Below are 20,504 nucleotides of genomic sequence, written 5' to 3'. Positions count from 1 at the left end.
TCCTTCATTGTCGCTGGGTCAAAATCCTGGAACTCCCTTCCTAACAGCACTGTGGGAGAACCGTCACCACACGGACTGCAGCGGTTCAAGAAGGCGGCTCACCACCACCGTCTCGAGGGCAATTAGGGATGGGCAATAAATGCTGGCCTCGCCAGCGACGCCCACATCCCGTGAACGAATAAAAAAAAAATCAATCAAAAAGGCTAATGGAATGTTGGCCTTTATCTTAAGGGGGCTGGAATACAAAGGGGAGGAAGTTATGCTTCAGTTGTGTGGAACCTTGGTCAGATCCCATCTGGAGTACTGCGTTTAGTTTTGAGCACCGCACCTCAGGAAGAATGTATTGGTAGGAGGATAGATTCACCAAAATGATACCGGAGCTAAAAGGGTTAAATTTTGAGGATAGGTTGGATAAACATGGCTTGTATTCCCTTGAATACAGGAGATTGTAGATTCAAGGATAGTAGAAATTTGGAACTCTCTTTCCCAAAAGGCTGTGGATGCTAGCTCAATTGGAGCTTTCAAAGCTGAGATAAGATAAATCTTTGTTCGGTAAGGATATCAAGGAGCAAAGGCAAGAAATGGAGTTGAGGTTCAGATCAGCTATGATTTAATTGAATGGCGGAGCGGGCCTGAGGGGTTGAATGCCTGCGCCTGCTCCTATGTTTCTAATTTACTATGACTTTTAGTAAAGAAATCCGCCTGGATTTTAACTGCCAGCGGGTTTCTGGCAAGAAATCACGCTGGACAGTTAATTTCCCGTCTGCCCGCGTTTCAAGGGCAAACCTGATCTAAATCCTGAAACGGGTGGGAAGTCGGCAGTAAATGGCTGAAAATTGTACGGCCTAGAGGCTGACCACCGACACAAGGTAGGTGGTGGTATTGAGTTCTGAAGGCAACTCGTTTGGGAATGGAGGAATCTGGGGCAGCAGAGACCTAGGACATGATTTTCACTCGGAGCTGGGAACCCAGCGCTCGGGTAAGGTGTTCACATGCAGAACCCGGAAGTCAAGTGAGTGATCGCAACTCAATTGGAGATAATTATTTATGCTTCCTGTTTTCCCAAGCCAAACAGCCAGGTTTCCCTCCTGTTGGGAGGGAAAGGAAGCACGAATCGGAGAGGTGGGCCGTGGACGATATTGGGGAGGGGGGTTGGGGGGGGAAATGATCTGGTCGGGAGAACAGTCGGAGGTTGAAGAAGGCTGGAGCATCGAAGAAGGCTGGAGACATCGCTGGGCTGGTAGGTGACATCGGAGGAGGCTGGTCGATGACATCATGGAGAAGGGGGGTCAGAAACATCATGGAGGAGGGAGGGGTTGGTGATATTGGAGATGGGGGGATTGGAGACATCGGAGGAGGGGTGGTCTAATATGGGGGCTCTCAGCTTTAGGGGGGGCAGTGGGTCTACCATCGACGGGGGGTCGGCTGGCTGCGGGGGTCCAATCGTGCCAGGTGAGCTTATTGGGCCTGGGTACAGCACTCCTGCACCTCTTGGCCCACAAGCACTGCAATAAAGGCACTCATCTCATGGATCCGGCCCTTCTCGCCTCCTCTCACCTGACGAGGACAAAAAGTGACGGAAAAGAGCAGGTAAGATTAAATACATTTTACCTTTATAATCTACAAAAGATTAAGTGCCTCAACTATCACAATGAGGTATATTGCCCCTTTAACAATCCGCCCGCTGGCATTAAGTAGGGATGAGACTTCCGGGTTTCGGATGCGCGCGTTCTTTGGGGTTAAAATTACACCCCTAAGCTTTCCTCGTAGAGCCCGTAGGAGCACTGCAGCTCCTCCTGGCCCCACAAACGAAAGAAAGACACTTACCTTTTTAAACCTCTTCTGGAACTGATCCACTTCTGCCCGGGGTTGGCTTGACAGAAAAGCCAAGTGACTTCCCCTCAGGTCTGAGTCAAAATTGCAGTCGGGCTCCCGATTATGTCATCCATACCTGATGGCATTTGTAAAGAAGGACCCCGCCTGCTTTGGGTGGGAGTCCTTGCCGCCTGGTCAGGATAGCAGGTTAAAATCATGGAAGGCAGGATCTTGGCGGCTCCATGGCGATTAATTCAGGGCTTTTTAACTGCCTGCCCACCTAGTTTCCATTGGGCAGTAGGGTTAAAATCGTCCCCAAGGATTCTATAATATCATCAGGACTGAAAATGCTCGAAAAAAGAAAAAAAATGAAAAAAATAAGGAATTAAAGCCACTTTATCTAAATACAATACTTATGTGCATGATGGTAAAGCTTAGAAGAAATCTTTCAGCATGTCTCAGCATTAGATTGAAATTCCAGATCACCAAGTGCTAGTATCCACAAAGTTAAGCACTATAATGAACAACTTCTTGATAGTTAAAGCTGATATTTGGAGTTTATTAATTAATGTTGATATTTGAATAATGATTAGAGACACAATTCCAGCTCGGAAGTACTCTATTACAATTTACTGATGCCAATATTTCTGCATGCTGTCCCAGAATTCAGGTCCATTCCTAATTGCCTGGCATACCAAACATCATTCTGGCCCTTGTACCTTTGAGGATGAAGGACGGTTCTCTAAGAAAAATTACTAAGAGGAAAAGCAGTGTTAGGAAATGGAACCAAACATAGAGAATGCCTCCAAAGGTCCAGATCAGAGCAGATCTAATTTAACAAGGAAATAGATAACCTTTCTTCCCAAGATGAAATTTCCTGATTCCAATCTGCTCCTTAATGCTTGGTGGACCTGTCCTTCCCTCCATTTGGGAACAGACTAGCAAATAGACAGAAGCCATCCTTAAGCAGCCTCTCATCCCAATCAGAATAAACTATATTACTGTGAGGAGTGTTATCATAAAAGCTTTTGAAATTCGTCCTTTAGTGTTTCTTCAAATAATTTTGACAAACTTGAGCAGAAACTGCTAGAAGGTAAAAAAAAGAACAGTTCCTCAGTATTTCAAGACCTCAGCCTCTCCCACTTTGTGGGAGAGGCTGAGGTCTTGAAATAAAAAACTTTAACAAAGACATTAAAGGACACATTAATGGGGTGGAAATTGGTTATGGCCCGTTTTAGGGTCCATAACCAACGGCCATGTGCGCTGCAACAGGGAGGCCCGAGGCTGACACAAAATTGGGCCTCAGGCCTCATTTGAATAATTTAGGCAAACTGCTTGTACCTGTCACACGTCCAGAGGCAGCTTGCCTATTTTAAGTAGATTAATTTCAGGCTGCTTGCCTCGCCGGAAATGGCCCTCAGCAATTCTGCTCCTCCTGGCTCCACATCAACCATTAAAAAAATTATCAATTTTTTGGTGGTGCCACTTGATGGCTATTTTAGGCAGCCATCAAGGACACCTGAAAAATCGTCCGAAACAATTTGGGCTTCTGGCCAGAAGTGTGTGCGCACTTTCTGTCCACCATATTGGGGTCTTAGTAGGCCACTTAACGCTCCAAAAACAGGAACTGCGCGGCTAAATTTCTAGGCCGTAGAGTTATATAAAGGTGTCGGCCCAGAATTTCCTGGAGACATTGAAAGTGCTGATCTTTGGCATTGGATTCATCTAATACTGTAAAAGTCCTACGAAATTATGGCATACCATTATTTACGATGCGTCATAGTTTCCTGGGAATTTTGGGCAATGGCCACTCCATTGATACCCTTTCGGAGAGGGGTCCTTAAACAAGGACTAGGCCTCTCATTAGCATATGCGTGGAGTCTAATGCCTGTTTAAGGCAGCCGCTAGGGATACCTGAATATTGCTTGAGCCAATAATAGCGTCTGATGTATTTCAGGCATTTTTGGTGCTTGGGACATAACTGATTAGAGGTAGCAGTAGTGGTGGAGCACAATAAAGGGTCAAGATGGTAGTAAACATGTTAATTTGCCAATTTGGGGTGTTTGTTTATTTTTTCCAGTGAAACCTCTTTTTATCCCTCTTATATGGTGATCAATGTTTGTAATTACCACTCCCAGAGAGGATATTAGAGGTATTACAGATTAGTTGAATGGTTGTCTGAGGGTGAGCCAAGGGATCATGAAGGGCTGTATTGTGTTATGCAGATGGAAGGCACCCTCTTTATTGGAAGAATATGTTGATGATCTCCTGCCTGATACATGCGTTGTTGGCAATGGGGGCTCCCATTTTAAACCAATCCATCCCCGGAAGAAACTGGGCGGGTGAGAGTTAAAATTGGGAAAACCGTAAACAGGCGGGTGCCTCATTAATAAATTCAAATTGGGGTCCTATGATGTCATTAGGACCCTGACGTGATTTTTACTGGGCAGGTCAGAAGTCCTGCCCAGCGGCAAACCCACTAGTAAAACCCTGCGGGATTGGCTTCACAAACTAACTGACATGACTGGAAGCTGGATTTAAAGGGGCACTCACCTACAGATACTCAGGTCATTAGGATCTATGGACTATTGTGAGTAGTGCCTTTCCAAGGGAGTTCTGAGCTTGCAGTTTACTTATTTCATATTTTTATTTCCCCTTACTGACCCTGATTAAGCACTTACTGCTTATTATGAGTGCTATTTTTGCTTCTTTCCTTTGGATTGACAAACATTCGGTGGAAGAGGAGCAGCAACAGCATTAACAGCCAGGACAAGCAGCAGGCAGGCCTGTTAAAAGACAGCAGGTGAGGGGACCTGCTTGTAGAAGGCCTTACGCAGCCCATATGATCTATACACCAAGAGGTATAATCAGAGCTATGGTACCACTAGGAACATCATGGAGCATACCATTGGCATTTTGAAGCAAAAGTTCAGGTGCCTTAATCTCTCTGGGGGTTCCCTACAATATGGTCGACAAAGTGGCAATGCAAAGGGGATTGGAGTTGGAGGAAACACAGCAACAAGAAGAGGCATCATCAGACAAGGAAGAATTGGATGACGACAAGGGGGAACCACTAGAAGGAGGGTAAGCACAATGCATTGCAGCTAGAGAGGCTAGGGAGCAGATGATAGAACTGCATTTTCGGTGACCTCAATTCCTTTACTTGAAATGTCACAAAAAGCCCCTCAGTATTAACAGTGCTTGTTATCTTCTTCACCACTCCCTTGATTCTGCATCAATGACATTTTGACAATGCAGACTAAGAAGCTGTAATGAAAATAAACTATAGACCAAAGTGTCAAATTTGTTAAAGGTGATCATTTTAATTCCAAACACAATTTTGTCAGCCAAGTGATCAACCCGTAGTGCTTTTCTTAAAAGGTTTGCTAACTCTTCTACTCCTATGAGGTGCTTCCCCAGTGGCTTCAGCACAGTTGGTGGAAGGCTGCTTTTGCTCATGTGGGGTCTTATGAGATGCTCATGGCTGTTGACTTCTGTGAGCTTGAGCCTGAGTGGGCTGGGCTGCATAGTGCAGCACTTTGACTGCTTCCGGTGCAGTCTCCCCCAACTAGCTTTCTGGCATCGTTGTTGGTATTGGCTATGGGATGGTCTTGCTGATATCCTGAGAGACGGCAACACGTGCCACTCTCATGGGCCTTAGGCTCATCACTTCCACTGATCTGCAGGAAAACAGAATGCAGAAGATGAGAGAAGCCTCGAAAGCCCTTATTCGTTTGCTCCACCAGTTTCTCCAAGGTGGACAGCTGTCTCTTCAAGGTGGGTCACAGGTTTGAGCCCAGATCCTGCAAGGCAGCCATTTGGTAGGCCTTCCAATAATTGATACAATTGCTTGTGTGAAGCAAGCAGTTTTCTTTTCTTAGTTGGGCCCCTGACTTCCTTATCTCTGTCCTCCTCAGCAGAGTAGGAGAGGACCTCACCCAACAGTGAGTTGTCTCTTGTGCTCTCCCTGCCATCAGTACCTGCTACTGCACACTAGTGCTGGATGCTTCATCACGTGCAGACCCCTCCAGCCAGGCTGTCAATCTCTGGTGCTTGGGAGTGATGCAGTGTGTGACGATGCCTCCTCAGAAGAATTCTTCTCCTCTGAAGTGCCTCCTTCTGTGGCCTATGGTTACTAAGCAGGACATAGAGGAAAGAGAAAAGGAACAAGAATTAGCATGGCACAGAGAAGCTGGACAGTAGCAGATGACAGGCATCGCAGTGCAAGCTGCCTTATTGTGTACTTTTCTGAGGTTCATGATGGGGTACAAGTAATAGAGACCCTGTTCAGAGAGGCCCCTGGCCTTGAAATCTCCTATTCTGACAGCACTGATCTCTAGCATTTGTTGCTTAGCTTGGAGAGGGTTATGATGTTTGCTGGTCCTCCCCCCATCTTCCACCTCTCCCTTGTGTTGTGCACTGTCTTGTCCTGCGCAGACAGTCAGCAAGAGTTAATGAGTGTCATCTAGAAAGGAGAGTGCTGATGTGTGGAGCTTTTGCTTGTTGTGCAGATGCTGAGAGGGAGAAGAAGCAAGATGGAATCAGGGTGCGGACGTGTTGAATGGAAATCGCATGTCTGGAGTGTGAATTGAGGAAGGATCCATGAGAGAAGTTGGTGATTCTGCAAAGGGTACCGAGTGAGAAGAAAATGCAACCACTGGCTGCTGTGAAGGGAGCACGGAAGTAGTGAGTGTGGTTTCGCATGAGAATGAGAGGTGGTTTAGTGTGCCTTTTCTGCTGGAGGGGAAGAAATTGTTCAGAGTGTTATTGGGAGAGAGGGAATGTTCTATTGCCATGTGTTGTTGAGAGAGATGATAAAATGAAGGACCGTACTCACCCTTGCTACTCTTGTGAGGTCATTGAAGCGCTTCCTGTGCTGCATCCAGATCCTGGGGGTGATGCTTCTAGAGCTGACAATCTCCACATTCTCTCTCTGTACTTGGTGTTTTGGGATCCTGCTCCCGCTGGCTGGAAGGAGAACTTCATTCCTCACCCTGACCTCTTACTGCAGGACTTCAAGGGAGGCTTCAGAGTACCTGTGGCTTGCCAGCGACTCATGTTGCAGCATTTTTTTTCTCCACCACTCCAAAGTGAAATCTTGCAGAAGGGAATGTAACTTCATTTTAAGAGGTGCATCCCCACATTAGGTATGCCTCTGGTTGACTTGGTAGAACTCATGCTCTGAAAGTAGGCGGGTTTCCTGTTGTGTTAGTGAATCAGGTGGGAAACCCGTCCACGAGATTATAATGAGGCCCAGGAGTTAAAATACCCTGGGCCTGTTTTATAGTGCAGTGGATGAGTTTCTAACTCACTCCACTACCCAGCTGCCCAAAAATCCGCCTGGTGTTAAAATCCAGGCCAGGGTGTCTGGACTCACCTTATCTCTCTCTTGGGCTTTGGCGTGTGTCCAGGATTGGTCTCCAGCACCTTCTTCCTTTTCACCTTTTGTGGCTTTCGGCCCAATCCCTTTGTAATGGCCAAATTATAGTGGATGCAGCAAGCTATTATAATTCTGTACTATACTGCTTTGATGGGTCCTTTTGGAAGCGAATGAACTTAGAGATGTGCGTAGACAGGGCATCTGTGATGTGTCTAAGGCAGTGATGAACTGCCAACTGACTAATGTGACTAATGTCACCAGAGGCAGCCTGGAAGCATCCGGATGCACAAAAGTTACATGTTATCGTCACCTTCACAGCTACAGATAAGGCAGTGTCCCTGGAGGAAAAAGGCTGCAAATGAGGTTCCAATAGCTGTCATGGTGTCAAGTGGAAAATGCAGCCTCCTCAGACATTTTTCTTTAGGAAAAATTCAGACCTCCGTGGACTGCAGGCCCTGTGGCAGAGTTACCTGCAGGTCTGATGTTGCCTATATACATGATGCCACACTCCTTTGGCTCACATGCTTGCCTTCTTTATCACCTCATCATCACCCTCAAAGCACAGGAACAATGGAATCTCCAGAGGGGAATCCATTATTTCACTCTGCACAGCTCCCTTTAAATTCTCAGCAAGTTTCACAAAGTACCTCTAAGTGCCCAGAACCTGCAGTTTCAAAGTAGTGGAAGTGACTTCCAGCTGAAACAGCATTGCAGAAATTGCATTTCTGAGGGACTTTTCATCTGACCTCTTTCTGGCTGTGAGGTACCATGCACATCACTTTTATAGCAGCAGCCATTTGTGGGAGTGGTAAATGGGTGCAAATACAGGGAAATCTTGAGGGGTCACTTGGCCACATGCCTGCTTCATTCTCACCTAGTGTTTATCCTTAAGGAAAATCTAGCCAAAATTTTGAAGAAGCAAATGAAGCTGGCAATCATAGAAGAATTCCAGAAATTCCTCCACATTAATGCATTTGATAATTGTAATGACAGGAGGGATTTCTAGGCTCAAATGTGTCATAAAAGGTTTGTTGTCTTTGAATGATATGGTGACATAACTTCCAAGGGTAAATTTTAATGTTTGAGCAGCTGAGTGGCTGCTTGCCCATTCTGGTAGCGAAGAGGCAAAAGCTACTTTGAAGCCCCAGCCTCATTTAAATAGAACTAGCGAGCTGCCTGCCCCAAACGGGCTTCGCGATACAGTTCGTTGGATGCAGGCTGGCCCAATATTGGGCGGTCTGGAGGCCGACCTGGTCAGCAGTAAGGTAGGTATGGGGGAGAGGGGCCAATCGTGGAGGTGGGGAGCCCAGAGCAGCAGCCGCCTACATTATTCTTGTGGAGCCCAGAGAAGCACTTCTGCTCCTCCTGGCCCCACAAAAATAATTTTAAACTTGGCTTATTGGGGCCTTATCTGGCTGTATCATCAGTAAAACTGGTCAAAGCATCACTCCGTATGCTCTGACCAGTTCTTTCCTAAAATGGAAATTGAGGTCCAATCTACGCCAGTGGTAGGTCCCTGTAAAAATGGCAGCAGCCATAATGGTGCAGTAAGTCTACTGACCCCATTTTGAAGTTATTACCATCCAGTTAACACTAATTTTGGCGAGTTAAATTCGGCCCCCTGCACTCTGTCTCAAAATAGCACGATAATGATTCTAACCTCTGATTACTTAGGTATTGACTTTTTAAAAGCTGCCCCATCAGGAACAGGTACTGAATGGAGGATATACAAACACAAGGGCACTGGACTACTCTCATGCACGTTTTTATTGCAGGAAGAATGGTAGCATTGGCAGAGGCATGGGACCAGATTGTCTGCTTGCCCTCTTGGCCAGAATATAGTGCTTAGCATAGGGAAATCTTGAGGAGATTACTGATGGATTGCAGAAGAACCAGTGAGGTTCTAATGCATATTATCCAGCCTTGATCCCTAAAACTTCCTACTGGTTTATGATGTATTCATATATTTGTAATAAGATATAGCTGTATAAGAACATCTGGTAAAATAGCCTGGTATATTTTTGTTAGGGTATCCTATTACTTTTTTATGTGATGATAGAGTGTGTTATGCCACAGATAAGTGGAATGTGGCTTTACATTTATAGTTCCTTACATTGAAATATTGGGCATGCTGAGATGGAGTCTCACCGGGTCCTCTTGGGCTGGAATCATAAATAATCTGATTGGAAGGGAAAGTTCAAAAAGTAATAAACACCGTAGTAAAAAGAAAAATAATCCTTATTGATTATCCTCTAGCCTTCCAGGTTTTTCTCTATATCTTATTTTATTCAAAAAATGCTTACTTTGTCTTTTAGATGCTGTTTATGATGGTTTCATTTATTTTGTCTTGTGTAGTTGGTTGCAGTTCTTCGAGAAGTTAAATATTTGAACATTCAGGAAAGGACAGATATCCCAGAGAGTGGAAGTGATGTCTTTTCAATGAACAAAACTTTCAGAAATTTTGTTGACAATTTAGATCTTATTGTTGGATGGTATAACAAGGTGTGTTTCAGACTTTACATTACATTTTTGCAAACTTGGTGAGAGAACTTTTAAAGATTATAATTCAGATCATAACGTAAGATTTCTTGTGTTACTAATGTAATTTTAACTTTTATCCAGCCAATAATATGTATTGTATTTTAGAATAGTTTTAAGTGTTATTTTGGGCATCTACACTGAAAGACTAATGTTTAGTTAATGTAAATGAGGTATTCTTGAATTCTTGAAAAGTATTGACAGTCATTTTATGGTTCTACTAAGGACTTTTTTCAGTCACTGATATGCACTAAATGTGTAGGTTGTAAAAAAAGTCAAAAATGGGTGCTGTATCTGTTTTATGTGTCTATTTTCTATCCATTTTGTATTCAATGTAATTTATTAAAAAATCAAAAGGGATGGTATTTCCACTTTGGGTAACTGAAAAAGCCTTACAGTAACAATTCTGCATTTATAATATTGTTCAATTCTTTCAGATAAGACTTACAGTTCTTGATGTTGAATATCCTCTGATAAAAGAAGAACTGAGTGAAATAGATTTTAAATTGATTAAAGCTGAACGCCAATTGTACTGGAATAGCGTGGGTAAGTTTTATGTTGACTCTTTGTTTTACAATTTGAAATTAATGTGTTTATATTACAATATTATTGCAGCCAGAAGCAAAACTAAACACTTGTGTACAACCTTTTAATGTGCATTTTTCTCAAAGTAAGAAGTATTTTTTGTTCAGTCTACCTCTAAAAGTAAAATAATTTGATTTAACAGTAATGTTAATGATAAATCCAATCACACAATCCTTGTGCTTTGAATTTAATTTGATTTGATTGTTATTTGGATTTCATACATGTATATTGTTTAAAATACATTAGGTGGCATAACAGCAATGTGCAATTGGAAAGTATTTCAGCAAGGAAAGATGCCATACAAATTTGATGTTGATGGTTGTTGGGAATGTAGAAAGACTTGGAAAAATTGTCCTGCGGTGCCAACAACAATTTTACAAAGTTCCTCATTGTCTGATGTATGCTGTAGGAACCCTGATGCAACAAACAATTGTTAGCTTTACAATTGAACTTCTGTGTAACACTCTATGATAAACTGGCCCATGGGCAGGAGTAGCAGTGTGTGTATCTCTGCTGCTGGTGCTCTTTGCAGACTCCTTGGATAGATACAGAACACTGAGAGGTAGCTATAGAAACTCTTGTGTTCTTGCATAAAGATTGAGTTTATACTTAATGTAACTGCATTGGTTGTGATCATATAGAAAACTGACGATTTGGCTATCAGTCTCTCATGTTGTAGTCCGTGGAATGGTATAAAGTAATGGGTACTCTCTTATAGAGTACACCAACTCATCAAGTTCACTAGCCTACATGGTTTTGCACTAAAGAATGGGAGCCCATAAATTCTGCGGTGCCATTGCACAACCAGAAGTTCTCCCATGGCGATTCTCATCCCAGTCCTTGGGTTGGGGTAATTTAAACAATAGAGGTGGGCATCTACGCCTGTAGTAGCACAACAGAGATGCTTGGCTCATGAAGGCAGTGGATATTCAGAGTGGCACATTGCCACTCTGAGAGGGAGTCAGAAGCCCAGATTGACTTAAAGAAAATTATAGGAATTATTTTTTGTACCCTGAGGGAACAGAACAGCCATTCAGAATTCATCCACTTGCCTGGATGAGTATAGCTCCAACAACACTCATGAAGCTCGACACCATCTAGGACAAAGCAGCCTGCTTGATTGGCACCCCATCTACCACCCTAAACATTTACTCCCTTCACCACCGGTGCACTGTGGCTGCAGTGTATACCATCTACAGGATGCACTGCAGCAACTCGCCAAGGCTTCTTCGACAGCACCTCACAAACCCGTGACCTCTACCACCTAGAAGGACAAGGGCAGCAGGCACATGGGAACAACACCACCTGCACGTTCCCCTCCAAGTCACACACCATCCCGACTTCATCGTCGCTGGGTCAAAGTCCTTGAACTCCCTACCTAACAGCACTGCAGGAGAACCTTCACCACACGGACTGCAGTGGTTCAAGAAGGTGGCTCATCACCACCTTCTCAAGGGCAATTAGGGATGGGCAATAAATGCTGGCTTTGCCAGCGATGCTCACATCCCATGAATGAATTTTAAAAAATTGTGCACTTTGGGGCTTTTACTAGGCCCAGAGCAGGATCTTTGCATGCTATCATCAGATGTAGGCCCTACTGTGCCTATCATGAGCATACAAATATATGAAAAAGGATAGGAAAGGAAAGGACCAGTTGGTCCATCAAGTCTGTGCTGTCCCATCATGTCGTAATTTACACACACCATGTCCCTCGCTCCCTCCACTCTCATGCAAACTCTTGAGAGAGGCACATAAACTGGGAAACCAGGGGAAAAAACTTTGGGAAATTCTCTCTCAAAGCAATCAAGTGAACTCCAAGAGACCATGGTGACTGATGACATTGACCCCAATTACTCACCTGCCTTTTATATGTAGAGATTTTGCTACTCACAGAAGCTCTCCCAGCTCTCTTTCGAATGCTTGCAGTGAATCTGTGCTGGCTGCACATGGTGGTAACTTAGAATCATAGAATGGTTATAGCATGGAAGGAGGCCATTCAGTCCATCGAGTCCATGCCAGCTCTCTGCAAGAGCAATCCAGCTAGTCCCACTCCCCCGCCCTATCCCCATAGCCCTGCAAATTTTTTCCCTTCAAGTACTTATCCAACTCCCTTTTGAAAGCCACGATTGAATCTGCCTTCACCACCCCCTTCTGGCAGTACATTCCAGATCATGACCACTCGCTGTGTAAAAAAGTTTTTTCTCATGTTGCCTTTGGTTCTTTTGCCAATCACCTTAAATCTATGCCCTCTGGTTCTTGACCCTTCCGCCAATGGGAACAGTTTCTCTCTATCTGCTCTGTCTAGACCCTTCGTGATTTTGAATACCTCTATCAAATTTCCTCTCAACCTTCTCTGCTCTAAGGAGAACAACCCCAGCTTCTCCAGTCCATCCATGTAACTGAAGTCCCTCATTCCTGGAATCATTCTAGTAAATCTCTTCTGCACCCTGTCTAAGGCCTTCATATCCTTCCTAAAGTGCGGTGCCCAGAACTGGACACAATACTCCTGTTGTGGCCGAACCATTGATTTATGAAGGTTCATCATAACCTCCTTGCTTTTGTACTCTATGCCTCTAATTATAAAGCCCAGGATCCCGTATACTTTCTTAAACGCTTACTCAACCAGCCCTGCCACCTTCGATGAATTGTGCACATATACCCCCAGATCTCTCTGATCCTGCACCCCTTTTAGGATTGTAGCCTTTCGTTTATATTGCCTCTCCTTGTTCTTCATACCGAAATATATCACTTCACACTTTTCTGCGCTGCATTTCATCTGCCATGTGTTTGCCCATTGCAACTGCCTGTCTATGTCCTCTTGAAGTCTATCACTATCCTCCTCATTGATAACTACACTTCTAGGTTTTGTGTCATCTGCAAATTTTGAAATTGTGCCCTGAACACCCAAGTCCAAATCATTAATATATATCAAAAAAAGCAGTGGTCCTAGTATTGACCCCTGGGGAACACCAATGTATACCTCCCTCCAGGCTGAAAAACAACCATTTACCACTACGCTCTGTTTCCTATTACTTAGCCAATTTCGTATCCATGCTGCGACTGCCCCCTTTATTTCATGGGCTTCAACTTTGATGACAAGCCTTTAATGCAGCACTTTATCAAAAGCCTTTTGGAAGTCCATATACACCACATAAACCGCATTGCCTTCATCGACCGCCTCTGTTACCTCATCAAAAAACTCAATCAAGTTGGTTAAACACGATTTGTCTTGAACAAATCCGTGCTGTCTTTCCTTAATTAATCCACACTTGTCCAAGTGACTGTTAATTTTGTCCCGGATTATCGTTTCTAAAAGTTTCCCCACTACCGAGGTTAAACTGACTGGCCTGTAGTTGCTGGGTTTATCCTTACACCCTTTTTTGAACAAGGGTTTAACATTTGCAATTCTCCAGTCCTCTGCTACACCCCCATATCTAAGGATGATTGGAAGATTATTGCCAGTAGCTCCGCAATTTCCACCCTTATTTCCCTCAACAACATAGCTTGCATCCCATCTGGACCGGGTGACTTATCTACGTTAAGTGCAGCTACAACTTATTCTAGAGGGTCAATAACTTTCTGTGAAAAGAAGTACCTCCGAGCATCTAACATGGTTCTCTGTTTTTGTAACTTATACTTACGTCTTCTTAGAACAGAGGGCAGCAGAAACTTCATACACAAGAGCTGTGAGGATGTGGCATTCACTTACAGGTTTAGTGGCTGAGGCAGCAACTATGTCAACATTTATGATTAGATTGAATAGGTGGATGATGGAAAAGGGATTGAAGGGATATGGGAACAGGATGGGTAAATGTGATTAGAACTGTTTGCTCAAGTGGAAGATGAACGCTGACATGGACTGGTTGGGCCAAATGGCCTGTTTCCGTGTTGTAACTTCTATGCATTTCTTTGTCAGCAAAATCAATTACTTCATTCAAAATGAGATGGAACTCCTAGGCAGGCTAATCGGTGTGAAAACAAATAAATTCCCTAGGGATATATGGAGAAGGAGACTAGGGAAGAGATCTGTGAATCTGATAATCATTATGAGGGAGCCACTGGACACTGGGGAGGGACCAGAAGATTGGAAACAGGCTTATGTGATACCCATATTCAAAAAGGGTGACAAAACAAACACAGACAACTACAGACCCATTAGTCTTACTTCCATTCCATGTTAAATAATGGCATCAGTTTTAAGGAGGTTTACAGCCTGTCAGACTATTTGACATGGATCATGGCTAAGAAAATTAATGAATACCATGGACATTGCTCAAGGTTTCTAGCAATATTTTTCTCTGGCCATCTAATAATGTTGATTAAGAATAAAATTCCTACCCATTTTATTTATTTTGTTCTCAGCAGAAGCAATTTACTTCCACGCTGCATTATATCTGGTCAAGATCATCATTGTGCAATCTAAAGAATATTGGCTTGGAGTTTCCGCTAGGGGCGCAATCGATAAAATGTGCCTAGAATGCGCTGAACACTGCGCTGGTTTTGCTGAGGTGGTTGGGCTGGTTTCACCCAAGTTTCCACTCATGCTCATTAGCTGAAGCCCGAACGTAAAATCTCCCATCTATCAACGCAATCAAGCAGCGTTAATGATCGTAATCGATTATTAACTGGAACGTGGCCGTTGGGGCCTCAAGATGACTGAATTTAAACTAATTTAAACTGAAAATTTGTTTAAGTAATTGCTGCAGCTGAACAAACAAGCCTATCAGTGGACTTCTGAACTGGCATAAAAGATCGCGGAACTCCAGATTAAAGTGGTTATGGGTGTAACTCACTTATGCTTAAAATTCCTCAGTCTTTTTCGCTATTTCATTTAATTCTGCCCAGATTCCGCTGTTATTTAGGCGGAAATCATGTGGAAACTCCAGGCCCCCAAGTGCACTGTTAGACTGGTTACAGGTCTCATGTACAATCTTCAGTTGATGGCAGATCAAATGACTGAATTTGAATTAATTTAAGTTTAATTTAAAAAGTAATTTAAAGTAATTGTAGCATCAGTATAAGAAACAGACCTGAGTGAGGCTTCAGTTGACTGCTGGTCACTGCAGCTGCAGGTCATTAGCGATGGATTAATGTGACCATGGGTTCCTGTGCGCCTGAGACTCTAGGTGCAATGTGATGAACACTCCCGAATGGGCACAATTGGCGGAAACTCACCTTTCCGCCTGGGAGCATGGCCAGTTTTGTGGGGGGAGATTATTTCAGGCAAATGGACTTCTGAACCAGTGTAAAAGATCGCGGAACTCCAGATTAAAGTGGTGGTGAGTGTAACTTACGCTTAAAATTCCGCAGTCTTTTTCGCTATTTCATTTAATTCTGCTCAGATTCTGCTGTTATTTGGGTGGAAATCATGTGGAAATTCCAGGCCCCCAAGTGCACTGTTAGCCAAAGTTGGGATTCAAACACCCAATCTGTGTTGGCTGTTTAGATTTTACAAAAAAAAACATAACATATTGAATATGTGATACAGCAGGATGAAAATGACTTCTTTGCGCTTTTGTCACATGATAGGTGTTTGGGAGTATATTCAGGAGATGAGAAACATATTGTATGATCTTGAGAGTAGGATTCAGAAAGCCAAAAACAATGTAGAAACGATGCATCTCATAATGATGGTGAGTACAATCTGGAAACAATGTTAGATTTTCAATAATGAGAATCAGAATGCTGATACACTGCAACTTCACTGTAATAGGGAACTTGGGGACAGTTAAACAGCATGCTTAAATAAGGTGCACAATTTTGTAAGGCTGTGTTAATTCCTATATTTGTAATCTTTGTCTACGTTCATGACCTATAAGAGAAAATGAGTTTGGTTCCAGTCCAGTCCTGTGTTGTACAGGATGAAATATTGGCAGTAACAATAATAGCTCAAGCCAAGCAGTGTTAAAATGTAACACCTGTACTGTTCTGTTATATCAGTAATTAACCTATACACCAAAGGTAATTCTTCTCTGGGAGTAAAGTGATACAGAAAAGGTGATCAAGGCCACTATTAAGTGGAAAGTGAACAAAAAGTCAGTATCTAGCGCGATTCTTTGTCTTGCTCCCATTGTGAAAGACAATTTACAGAATAAAACAAGGTGAAAAGCCTTTGTTAATGCTTTGCTAAAGACTGTAAAGCATTGTCAACAGCAGAGGGAGAGAAATTTACTCAATTCTATGGCATGGGGAGGAGATATAACTAATAAGTGAGTCCTGAAGTCCCATTCAAATGTATCATATAAGGAAAGGGAAGAGTTCAAAGGTGTAACAAGAACACTGACAATATTGACTAAAGGAAAAGAACTTGCCGTGAAAGGCACTATATAAATAACTCAGGACGTCCCAAAGGATTACAGAAAAGTTATGATAATACATATGTACCCCTCCTCTGCACAATTCACTGTGAGTTTCTCTCTATCTGCCTTATATTGGAATATCTGAAATTGCTTTACATAATTAATTACTTTTGGAGTGCAGTAAATGTTACATAGGCAAATGGGATAGTTGTTCTGCAAACAGCAATGGCCTAAAAACAGCCCTAAAATGAATGACCAAATAATCTGTTGAATAGTACCAGAAGATCATTAATGTTCACCTGAACCACTGGAACAGGAAGACAGGACCTTAGCTTAACATTTCATACAAAGCCACGGCACTTCTGACTGCCTTGGAAATATGAGCTTAAGTCCTGATGTAGGGCTCAACCCACAATGTTCTGATGCAACATGGGATGAGTGGCCATTGCAGGTTATTACATAATCTACCGAGGAAGGAGAGGGCATCTAAGGAGCACAGAGGGCAGTGGTTTTAGCTTCTTAAGCTTCTATTCATTGCTTTGTAATCTAAAATCTTTGTGGCTTATTTCTGAATCAATTCTATTGCTTTGCTTATAACTTTTCTGAAGTATGGAGACCACATCTAGACACAATGGGGTACATTTTCTGAGACCTGTCCTATGACAAGGTACCACGCCCACTGCAAATGCTTATTGGAATTTCATGGGTGCTAAATGCAATATTCCAATATGCACTTGCAGTGAGTGGAGATTGAAATTCTGCTGTATTACTCCACAAGTGATCTCACTAATACTTTGTAGAGTATAGTCCATGGATCTACTTATAAACCTGCAACATGTTAATTGCTTTTGAAACCCCTACGCGAAACAATATTCTCAATCTATATCCAGGAACTACACTTACTCCATACATACACAAGCCAGAAGTATTTTTACATAGGTTCCAAGCCAACGAATTCTAGAATCCACATGGTCACAGATGCAGTGGTTTTTCCCAGTACTCGCTACTACCGATTTCTACCCATGCTGTGCTGTTGCATGCTGTTTTATCATATTAGTTGGATTGCGATAATTCTTCTTACTGATTTTTTGGTAGGAATGGTCAGCAACCCCCTTGTTTGAAAGAGGTGGCAATAAAAAAGATTCATTCTTGGACCTTGATGGACGACCAAATATGTTAAACAAAAGATACGCAACTGTTAGTGAAGATGGAGTCAAGCTCCATGCATTATTAGAGGTAAAAAGAGAAGTGTACACTGTTTACAGCATCCTGAATTTTAAAATTCTGAACCCTAGCATATCTCCTGTGGGATTGATCATGATAAATTGAATGACAAGCTGTTTTATAAAGATAGGAGATCTGTAAAACATAATATAAAATATATTATTCTATTAAAGTGAATCTGTTGTCTGTTTATGATCCTGTAGCATTGTTCATTGTAAGTTGGTTGACATATTGGCCCAGGATTTGCTGGAGTGGGGCATTTCATGGGGAATTTAAATTCAATTAATTAAATTCAATTAATTAAATAAAATCTGGAATTAAATACTAGTATCAGTAATGGTGGCCATGAAATCACCGGATTGTCGTAAAAACCCATCTGGTTCATTAATGTCCTGAAGGGAAGGAAACCTGCCGTCCTTACCCGGTCTGGCCTATATGTGACTCCAGACCCACAGCAATTGATTGATTCTTAATTGCCCTCTGAAATGGCCTAGCAAGCCACTCAGTTGTAAAATCTCGCTAAAAAAAGTCACAATAAGAATAAAACCCTGCAAAGTCCTCCTCACTAACATCTGGGGACTTGTGCCAAAATTGGGAGAGCTGCCCCACAGACTAGTCAAGAAACAGCCTGACATAGCCATACTCACAGAATCATACCTTTCAGCCAACGTCCCAGACTCTTCCATCACCATCCCTGGGTATGTCCTGTCCCACCGGCAGGACAGACCCACCAGAGGTGGCGGTACAGTGATATACAGTCAGGAGGGAGTGGCCCTGGGAGTCCTCAACATTAACTCTGGACCCCATGAAATCTCATGGCATCAGGTCAAACATGGGCAAGGAAACCTCCTGCTGATTACCACCTACTGCCCTCCCTCAGCTGATGAATCAGTCCTCCTCCATGTTGAACACCACTTGGAGGAAGCACTGAGGGTAGCAAGGGTACAGAATGTACTCTGGGTGGGGGACTTCAATGTCCATCACCAAGAGTGGCTCGGTAGCACCACTACTGACCGAGCTGGCCGAGTCCTGAAGGACATAGCTGCCAGATTGGGCCTGCGGCAGGTGGTGGGCCATCAGCAGCAGCAGAATTGTATTCCAGCACAATCTGTAACCTCATGGCCCGGCATATTCCTCACTCTACCATTACCAACAAGCCAGGGGATCAACCCTGGTTCAATGAGGAATGTGGAAGAGCATGCCAAGAGCAGCACCAGGCGTACCTAAAAATGAGGTGCCAACCTGGTGAAGTTACAACTCAGGACTACATGCATGCTAAACAGCGGAAGCAACATACTATAGACAGAGCTAAGCGATTCCACAACCAACGGATCAGATGAAAGCTCTGCAGTCGTACCACATCCAGTCGTGAATGGTGGTGGACAATTAAACAACTAACGGAATGAGGAGGCTCTGCAAACATCCCCATCCTCAATGATGGCGGAGTCCAGCACGTGAGTGCAAAAGATAAGGCTGAAGCGTTTGCAACCATATTCAGCCAGAAGTGCCGAGTAGATGATCCATCTCGGCCTCCTCCCGATATCCCCACCATCACAGAAGCCAGTCTTCAGCCAATTCTATTCACTCCATGTGATATCAAGAAACGGCTGAGTGCACTGGATACAGCAAAGGCTTTGGCCCCCGAGAACATCCCGGCTGAAGTGCTGAAGACTTGTGCTCCAGAACTAGCTGCGTCTCTAGCCAAGCTGTTCCAGTACAGCGACAACACTGGCATTTACCCGACAATGTGGAAAATTGCCCAGGTATGTCCTGTCCACAAAAAGCAGGACAAATCCAATCCAGCCAATTACCGCCCCATCAGTCTACTCTCAATCATCAGCAAAGTGATGGAAGGTGTCGTCGACAGTGCTATCAAGCGGCACTTACTCACCAATAACCTGCTCACCGATGCTCAGTTTGGGTTCCGCCAGGACCACTCGGCGCCAGACCTCATTACAGCCTTGGTCCAAACATGGAGAAAGAGCAGAATTCCAGAGGTGAGGTGAGAGTTACTGCCCTTGACATCAAGGCAGCATTTGACCGAGTGTGGCACCAAGGAGCCCTCGTAAAATTGAAGTCAATGGGAATCAGGGGTAAAACTCTCCAGTGGCTGGAGTCATACCTAGCACAAAGGAAGATGGTAGTGGTTGTTGGAGGCCAATCATCTCAGCCCCAGGACATTGCTGCAGGAGTTCCTCAGGGCAGTGTCCTAGGCCCAACCATCTTCAGCTGCTTCATAAATGACCTTCCCTCCATCATACGGTCAGAAATGGGGATGTTCGCTGATGATTGCACAGTGTTCAGTTCCATTCGCAACCCCTCAGATAATGAAGCAGTCCGAGCCCGCATGCAGCAAGACCTGGACAACACCCAGGTTTAGGCTCATAAGTGGCAAGTAACATTCGTGCCAGGCAATGACCATCTCCAACAAGGGAGGATCTAACCACCTCCCCTTGACATTCAACAGCATTACCATCGCCGAATCCCCCACCGACAACATCCTGGGAGTCACCATTGACCAGAAACTTAACTGGACCAGCCATATAAATACTGTGGCTACAAGAGCAGGTGAGAGGCTGGGTATTCTGCGGCAAGTGACTCACCTCCTGACTCCCGAAAGCCTTTCCACCATCTACAAGGCACAAGTCAGGAGTGTGATAGAA

At 43.7% G+C, this 20,504-nt stretch overlaps 1 protein-coding gene across 1 annotated transcript in view; it reads left to right on the top strand.

Moving 5' to 3' along the window:
• LOC137341448 (dynein axonemal heavy chain 17-like) overlaps nt 1-20,504 on the top strand; it is a 574,489-nt gene that overhangs the window by 119,236 nt on the left and 434,749 nt on the right. Inside the window, exons 13-16 of the mRNA XM_068004561.1 lie at nt 9,551-9,697; nt 10,171-10,279; nt 15,848-15,951; nt 17,713-17,853. Coding sequence (XP_067860662.1) covers nt 9,551-9,697; nt 10,171-10,279; nt 15,848-15,951; nt 17,713-17,853 — 501 coding nt within the window. The remainder of the gene's footprint in view (nt 1-9,550; nt 9,698-10,170; nt 10,280-15,847; nt 15,952-17,712; nt 17,854-20,504) is intronic.

Source organism: Heptranchias perlo, chromosome 23 (genome assembly GCF_035084215.1).
Source record: "Heptranchias perlo isolate sHepPer1 chromosome 23, sHepPer1.hap1, whole genome shotgun sequence".
NCBI lineage: Eukaryota > Metazoa > Chordata > Chondrichthyes > Hexanchiformes > Hexanchidae > Heptranchias > Heptranchias perlo.
This window is presented reverse-complemented; position numbering and strand designations above follow the sequence as displayed.